The sequence below is a fragment of the Octodon degus genome, unplaced genomic scaffold (assembly GCF_000260255.1).
Source record: "Octodon degus isolate 3935 unplaced genomic scaffold, OctDeg1.0 scaffold00239, whole genome shotgun sequence".
Classification (NCBI taxonomy): Eukaryota; Metazoa; Chordata; class Mammalia; order Rodentia; family Octodontidae; genus Octodon; species Octodon degus.
Window position 1 is genome coordinate 2,612,121 of NW_004524815.1, and position 9,010 is coordinate 2,621,130.

Sequence of the window (9,010 nt, forward strand, 5' to 3'; positions counted from 1 at the left end):
TACAATCCTTGCAAGTGCTGGGATTACAGGCGTGCACCACCAAGCCCAGTCTCAATTGATGTCTCAGCATGCCCCGGGGGCCGAGCCAGCACGGCAGGCCCAGGGATCGAAACCCAAGGCCCTGTGCCTGCTTATAGGCACTTTAATCTGCTGAGCTATTCGGCCAGCCCTTGCACATCACTGATAACACTCACACCCTGGATATTTTTGCCCTTAAGTTTCATATTGTATTTGTTTGATAAGTTAAACTTCCATATTCAGGAATCATTATCTAGAAAATCAGGTGCTTAGATGACATTCTCAATAGTTAAAAAAAAAATATGGCAGCATATAAAGAAACACACACATATGACTTTCCTTCATTTTTTAAGCGATGTATCACATCTATCAACTTGTGTATGGCAAACCATATCGCATTTATTGATTTTATTATGGTATCTTTATTGTGTCTCTCTGGTTTAATAGCGTAGTGATGTTGGTCTTGTAGAACAATGTTAGAAAAATTCTCTCTTCTTACATTTTCAGGAATAGTAGAAGAGTTAGTATTAGTTTTTCCTTAACTATTGGCAGAACCCATCAGTTACATCACGGCCTTTCCTGGCAGGAACGTGCTCTTCGATGGTCCGTTCAGTGTTTCTCCTGACGTGCTCACTCGGCAGCAGTACGCACTCTCGTAATTGGCTGTTCACATGCTTGGGTTGCTAGTCTCATGACTCAGTTGTGGGGAGGTGTCCATGCGCAGAACTTTGTTCATTTCTGCTGGGCAACCCTTTCCCCGCATACAGTTATTCATAATAACTTTGAACCACCTTCAGTAGCTCCATGGTACCAGTTGCACTTTCTCCTTCCTTCGATTTTATTTACCTGAGCTTGTACTTTTTATTCAGTGCTGTAGATAAAATTTGGTCAATTTTACAGTTCAAAAAATAACCTTTGTTTTGTTGATTATTGTATTGCCTTTTAGCATCAAATTTACCTTTATTCTGATTTTTTTCTACTAATTTTAGATTTAAAAATTGGTTTAAAAATTTTTTAAAAATTTCTTGAATGCTTGGTTGTTGTTTTTCTGGGCATTAATGTTGTAAATTTCTCTCTTAATTTTTTTTCCTTCCACTTGGGATTACAATGTTTCCATTTTCACTTTTTATCAAGGAATTTTAAATTTTCTTTTTGACTGATTTGGTTTTCAGGAACACATGTTTTTTGAATTTTCTATGTATTTCTGTAGCTTCCTATGTTTTTCTTGTTTTTGACTTTTAATTTATTATATTGCATTTGAAAAGGTATACGATAGGATTTCAAACTGTAAATATTTATTGAGATTTGTTTTTGACTCACCAAATACTCTCCTGTGTATAATGCTTCATTTACGGCTCAGAAGACTGAATTTTTCACTTCAGAATGGAATGCCCTGCAGACACCAGCACAGCCCATTTGATATATAGCACATACTTTAATTCTGTTACTGCTTTAGTATTCTGTCTGATCCTTTCACTATTGAAAAGAGTGTCGAAGTCTCCTAGTATTATTGTGTTGAAGTTTATCTCTCTTATTATTGTTCTGATTTTTTTGAAATGGTCTCACCATGTAGTTCAAGCTGTCTTGAACTCACTTTGTAGTCCAGGCTGGCCTTGAACTCACAGTGACCCTACTGCCTCAGTCTCCCAAGTGCTGGGGTTACAGGCGTGCTCCACCACGCCTGATATAAATATGTCTTTTGTTGTTTTGTTTGTTGTTGTTTTTAGAAAAAGTCTTACTGTATAATACAGCCTGGCCTTGTCTTTCCTTATGTAGCCCAGACTGACCTGAAACTCACCGCAATCCTCCTGCCTCAGTTACCAAAGTGCTGAGATTACAAAAGTGGCCCACCATGCCCGGCTACTCTCTCATCTTGTTTATTCATATTTGCTTTATAGATTTAGATTTCTGACATTTTCTAAATGTATTTATTAATTATTTCCCATGTTATGTCTAAGATATTTGATATTCAGACAGATAGTGAGGCTAAGCTCACCTGCCTATGTTGTAGGATAATAATATCATTAAACTTCTCTTCTGGAGGATTAACAGCTTAAGTTTGCAGATCAAAAATTAGAGAAAGGAAGGGCTGCAAGGACAGCCAACATTTTGGTCCTAGGCTTTCAGTTAGTGGAGACTCGGGACATAGGAGAACCTGCACTGTAACATCCTATAACTCAGTTGTTTCCCAAATTTTCTTATCAAGGAGATTAAGGGGCCACAGAAGAAAGTGATTGATGATGTAGAGTGTGCCTAATGAGAGTCACATGGAGAGAAAACATTCTCTCAGGCTTTCACAGAGAGAAAACTGGTCAAGTAATGGCCATGACTCATCTGCATGGCTGACACTGACGAAGGATTTACAAACTGCAGTACAGTGTTTCAGGGTAAATCTTGAGGGGATTTGACTGACCTTATCAGACACAAAAAGGTACATTTCTTGTTATATAGGTCTTGCTTTATCTTGGTCTTACCTATTCAGCAGAAAAGTATAAAAACAAGTTATGAAAAAGTAAAGCCATATTAATATGCTGAGCTGTAAAATGATCAAGTCAACAACTTCTGACATTGCCAGTCTTATGGAAAACCCACTACTATTATGGACTACTGGATTATATTGGAATACTTTGCTGAATTCACCCACCTACAATATTTAAATGGCAATGGAATACACATCTCTGACAAAACTAAACAAAAAAAAGGAATACAAATGAAAGACCATTTTGTATTTGTATATACAAAATAGGATAGATATATAGATACTTTCTCTTAATTCAATGAGAAGAAAGGTTTGTACTAATAGTGTTTGGACAGGATATCATGGCTGCATCTTGTACTATGAATAACCACTACGAAGACAACAATATGCAGTGTATTAATTGTTGAAATGTCCTACTAATCAGTTTTGAAACTGTCTCATTGCTATTTGTTTCTCAATAAAATTAATTTTAAAAGAAAGAATACTACCTGTAAAAAAGTTATTATTTCCTCAGAGTGAGTTGACTCACTTGTCATATGCAAGGACCTTGCATTAATTTTGATTGAAAGTCTATTTATCTGATATAAGTGTGGCTACTCCTGATTTCCTTTAGATTCCATCTGCATGGAGTATCTTTTACCATCTCTTCATTTCCAGCCTTTGCCTGTCCTCAGAGAGGCATTTAATGTCTTGCACACAATAAGAAACTAAGTTTCTCGACTCTCCACTTATTATTTTTGGTATGTCTATTAGGGAATTCAGTTACAAGTCTACCATGAAGCTTATCCAAAAGCATTTTTTAATTCTAAATTATCTGAAATGTAAGCAATATAGTATGGTCCTAATGTTAGGAAAAGCAAAAATTTTAATTTATTTATTTGACACAGGGTCTTGCTGTGTAGTTTAGACTCATAGTGATCCTCCTCTCTCAGCCTTCCCAGCCCTGGAATTGCAGACACACACCATTATCCCCCTTCAGGGCCAGCATGGCATTCAGTACTAGAAATAGAATTTGGGTCCCAAGGAACCAGCCAGATAGCTCAGCAGACTAAAGCACTTGCTTAGGCAGACTCAGCGACTGGGGTTTGATCCCTGGCTTGCCACGTCAGCCCCGCCCCTGGGGCTCCCTGAGGCAGTGACTGAGACTGGGCATGGTGGCATCCATCTGTAATCCCAGCGCTTGGGGGGCTGAAAACAGCAGGGTCACTTCAAGTCCCATCTGGGTAATGAGGCCCTGTAAACCCTGTACTAAATATATTTTTTAAAGAGAGAGAGAGAGAGAACATGGGTTCTTGTGCTTGCCAGGCAGGTGCTTAGACCACCAAGCTATCTCGCCAGCCCAAGAAAATATTTTTTAAAAATATATGCTAATAGAGCACTACAATTGTACCTTTGTATCTTGAATTTTTAAAATCCCATTTTATATGTTTATATATTGTGCATCTCATTAGCATATTAATGTAGTTATCATTTCAATGGTTTCATTTTTTATGTTGGTAGTAAAAATATCAATGCTGTAGGCATTATTTTTACATCATCAGAGCATTGCGAGTTTGCCTGATTACTGTTAGGACAGGCCAACTACAATGCGTACCTTTCCACTTCTTCTTACTCACGAACAATTCTTTCAGGATGAAGAGCTCTGCTCACATTTCTAAGAGCAAGTGTCATGTAAATCAACTTTCTCTGCCTCCCTGTGGGAACAGCTCTGTCTCTTCTTCATTCATGAAGGATGGCTTGCTAGGTGCTGTGCTGGTGGCAGACCTTTGGCTCCTTTGATGCTGTGATAATCCCAGGCCGATCCCTTGCGGCCTACAGGACTTCAGGGCACTAATTAGGTTTTGGGTGCATTGGATGATGTTTATGTACAGCATGTTTCTTTTGTCCTGTTATGCTGGGAATACTTTTATGCTTCATTTTGTAGCACTTCACTATAAAGTAAGCCTGTAGAGGCAAATTCGTTGGTGACCTGCCTATTTGAATCTTTCTCTTGGTTTAACAAATTTGATGTTATTGTCTTTTTATTTTATTTTTTTTAGTACCAGGGAATAGAACTTGGGACTTAGCGCTTGCCAGGCAGGAGCTTATGCCACTGAGTTAGCTCCCTGGCCCGTTGTGGTCTTTTTAAATAAGACTACTACCTTTGGCATTCTCAGGTCCCACTTAAACCCAAAGAACTTGTTCATCCCTTTTTTCCTCTCATTTTTATCTTCTCATCATATATTTGCAAACAGCCTGTCTTTGGTATCACCGATGCTTTGTGTTTATTCTGCTCTTGAGGCCTTCTATTGTGTTTTTGTTTGGTTTAGTGTAATTTTTAATTGAAGGATTTTTGTTTAATATTTTAGATGCTTTAGTACTACTATTCAATTTTTCTGGTGCAACATGGAGTCCTTTCTCTGTGCCTTTGTGACGCTTGGTAGGTTTCTTTTTTTTTTGGTGGAACCGGGGCTTAGCTCAGGCCCTGGTGCTTGCCAGGCAAGTGCTTACTCTGCTGAGCCATCTCCCTAGACCTGAAACTTGGGAAGTTTCTTTCAAACACCTGTGTTGAATTTTCTCATCAAGAATTCTCATCTGTTGACTGCTATAGGATCAATTCGTGCCACCTTATTTTGGTGATTTGATGAAATCTGAGCTCCACGAAAGTTCAGAATCCTTCCTGGTGTGTAACATCAAGTGTAAACTGCAGTACTGAATGTTTGTCCCCTACTTTATATCTGGCATTTTTGTGCCTGCCTTTCCAGAAATCTGGTATTTTTTTGGAGCCTGCAATCACTTCTACCATTTGAGCACTAGACGGCGCTCCAGCTCCCATTTTACTATGACTGCAGGGTCAATGCACTGTTACTGTGGCAGCAACAGAAGGTCTTCCAAGCCCAAGTTTGTACAAAATGTGCAGTTGCCTCAGAATGAACAGGGGCGCGCCTTTAAAAGGTAGTTCATAATAAAGGATGGATGGGAAGATACCGGGGGGTGCATGGACCTCCTGAGATAGGGACGCGGTCCGAGGGAACAGAGGGGAGGGTCAGGAGGAGGCGGATGAGGAACAAGAATGACAGGGTGCCATGTACAGGAGCCTACCGACCCGATGAATGCAAACACTATGGGTTATAGCGTGAGCTGAGACAAAGCATAACAACAGGATGAAAACTGGGATGGGGAGCTGGAGGAGGGGGAGGGAAAGTGGTGGGGAGAAGACGAGAGGCCGTGGGATGTACCTGCAACCATTCCTCAAGGTGACTGTAAGCTACACGAACTGAAAATACGCACAAATAATTTTTCTTTAAAAAAAAAAAGAGGGGTCCAGGGAGCTAGCTCAGTAGAATAAGTGCTTGCCTGGCAAGCTCAGGGTCCTGAGTTCAATCCCTGGTGCCACAAAAAAAAAAGAAAGAGAGAGAGAAAGAAAGAAAGAAAGAGAAAACTAGTTTCTGCCAGTCTTGACCGAGAGTCAGGTTAAGTCCAGACCCTTGGCCACTGGCGCTATCTCGCACTCAGTGGCTGTAGGGTCCTGCCTGCCTGGCGCAGTCCTCACCCAGGTCTGGGCTCTGGCACAATGACTTGGCAACAAGCTCCCCTCTTTCCCAAGCAAGCGATGAGTCTTTCCGTGCTGTGCTGTGTGAGGTTGGGCAGAGGGTGAGGCGGACAGCCCATGGCCGCAGCGCTGCAGCGCCAGGTCACGTCTGGAGCCCACGGCGCAGAGGGCAGGGTTGTGAAAGGGCAGGACCGGGCCATGCTGCTGTGGCCTGCTCCTGCCGCGGGCATGCATGGATCCAGACAGCTGTCCACAAGTCACAAGTGCCACTTCACCCCTTAGCGCTGACTTGGGCCCACGGGCCATCAGAACTCTCTCAGCCTGGGGTGGGTTCTAAGTTTTAAAGCACAATATCGGGCCTGCTTTTCGGTCCTCCCCCAGCAGATGGAGCCTTGCTCCGTGCTGTGGGGTAGAGGGAGGGTCGAGGCAGCCCCTTGACAGCCAGGCAAGTGCCCTCTGAAAGCTTGGCCCGCGCACAGGGCACGTGGCATTTGGCTTGGTGCTGGGTCTCCCTGGGACAGGGACTTAAGTTGCCCTCCCTGCCCAAGGTGGTGTTTTCCACGTTGCTTTGCTTGGCTGTTAGCACCAGAAGCAACGCTTTCCTGCCCACATTGTCAACCAACATGCCTTCTCTTCCTCTTGTTGTACAACCAGGTACTGCAGTTTCCTAGGTGGAAACTCTAGAACTCTTGAAGGCAATTGGCAGTGTGAAGAGCTGCTGGCACTGATGTTTCCGAAGTGAGACCAGGAGTGTAGGGCGAGGGCTGCTCCTCCGTCTTGCCTGAGCGGCTTACCTTGCTGAAGCCACCAACTCTGCGGTAGCCTTGAAAGCACGCTGGAAACCATGGTGGCTGAGGAAAAAATAGCCTAATGGTTACTGAACGGATAACAGAAAGTGTGTGAGGAGGGTTCCGCAAGGCCCCATCCGTGGAGAAATGCCGCCGTTTCATCTGCCTAGCAGCCTCCCTCGCAGTGTTTGAGTTTATTTCAGCCTGAATTGCACGCAAGGAGAGAAGCTCCATCCCTAAGCCACGTGTCGAAGAGTTGAGCAACGATGATTTTATGTGACTGTAGTTTTCTGAAGCTATAAATAAAACTGGAGCAAAAAACAGTTTGATGAAACTTTTCACAGAATTTTTGAAGAAATTTGAAATATACAGGAGGCTTTGAAAAGCTCTACCATATACCAAAGGATTGTAAAACTCTGGATATGCTCAAAACGTTATGCTCCAGGAAACAAGCCTGAAAACGAGTTAATCTCTCATCTTGACCTCACTCTAAAGCTAGACAAAGTAGGAAGACAAGATTAAGAATTTGAAATGCTCAAATATGGAAAATATGCTCCAACATATGATATAGAAAAGAATGAGAGCTACGTAGAGCATTTAAGAGTACAGACTCAATTGTTTGTTGGACATGACAGTAATTAACTAAAATTTCAATAGTCACACATCAAGGATATATAGAGAAATAATAGAAGTGATTGAGGAAAGCCACTAAATAGGCACACATCCACCTCTGTTACCAAACCTTGTTTGGAAAGGAAGATTTCCTTTCTAACATTTGCTATTTATTATTTCAAAAGCCAGATTTTAACAAAAATATATATCATTCAAAGAAAAAGGAAAATGTGAAAAGTACAAGGTGGGGGAAGTCAATAGAGGCTGTTCTTAGGGGTGCTTCTACAATACATTTAATAGACAAAGAATAATATAAGGTAGATGAAACTGCCTAAGAAGAGACTGTAGAACTAAAATATGAATCCTATGGAAGACTTTGCCTTCCCCACAACCTTCCTGAAGGCGCTCTTGACCTCCTGGTTCCTCAGGCTGTAGACCACAGGGTTCAGCATGGGGATGACCATGGTGTAGAACACAGACGCCATCTTGTCTGAGCCCATGGAGTGGCTGGAGCTGGGCTGCAGGTACATGAAGATGCCTGATGCATAGAAGATGGAGACGGCGGTGAGGTGGGAGGCGCAGGTGGAGAAAGCCTTCTGGCGCCCTTCAGAGGACTGCATCCTCAGGATGGTGATGAATATGAACAGATAGGAGATCAAGATGACCAGGATAGCAAAGAGGTCATTGAAACCCACCACCAGGAAGATGACCATCTCACTGACGTAGCTGTCTGAGCAGGAGAGTGCCAGGAGGGGAGGGGCATCACAGAAGAAGTGATCGACCACATTGAGCCCGCAGAAGGACAGCCTGAAGATGTTCCCGGTGTGGATGGCAGAGTTCAAGAAGCCACAGATGTAGGAGGCGGTGATCAGACAAACGCACTTGCTCGTGGTCATGGTGCTGCTGTAGTGCAGGGGTCTACACACGGCTGCATACCGGTCGTAAGCCATGGAGGCCAACAGGAAATTTTCTACAGTGATAAAGGCTACAAAGAAGAAGAACTGGGTGGCGCATGCGCTGTAGGACATCACGTTGTCCTCTGAGAGGAGACCAGCCATCACCTTGGGAGTGACGGCTGAAGAATACCCAAAGTCCACCAGGGAGAGGTGACTGAGGAAGAAGTACATGGGCGTGTGCAGACGCGAGTCCAGCAGGATCAGCGCAGCCATTCCCAGGTTCCCAAGCAGCGTGCTGAGGTAGACGAGGAGGAAGACGAGGAAGAGCGGGGTCTGCAGCCCGGGGTCATGGGTCAGCCCCAGCAGAAGGAACTCGGCCACCTCTGTGCTGTTCTCCATTGGGAGCTACGTGGTGCCCTGGAGCCAGGAGAAAGCAGCAGGAGAGTGACCGGTGGGCGGGACCTGCGGGGCCCTGTTGCCTTCCATATGGTGGCTGTACTCTTTTCAGGAGTCCTGATCTGAAACATGACATGATAAACAGAAGCGCAGCTTAAAGAACTGGTAGGCCACACAGTACCCGAAGTGGAGGTCTTCTGGAGCCGGCGTATTCCTAGTCTTCTCGCTTCACAGACAACTGGTCTGAATGATAGAAATGTTTATGCAAAATCATCGTGTTAATTGCTTG

The 9,010-nt window shown here is 43.4% G+C and overlaps 1 protein-coding gene across 1 annotated transcript; it reads right to left on the minus strand.

Moving 5' to 3' along the window:
• Positions 1–7,779: 7,779 nt before the first annotated feature.
• LOC101566140 (olfactory receptor 5B12-like) lies at positions 7,780–8,724 on the minus strand. Its single transcript, XM_004645780.1, has one exon. It carries the CDS (start codon positions 8,722–8,724, stop codon positions 7,780–7,782), a length of 945 nt encoding a protein of 314 aa, XP_004645837.1.
• Positions 8,725–9,010: the final 286 nt, after the last annotated feature.

What these genes read in the sequence shown, in the direction of transcription:
- LOC101566140 (XM_004645780.1), bottom strand. Translation starts at nt 8,724, where the DNA reads ATGGAGAACAGCACAGAGGTGGCCGAGTTCCTTCTGCTGGGGCTGACC.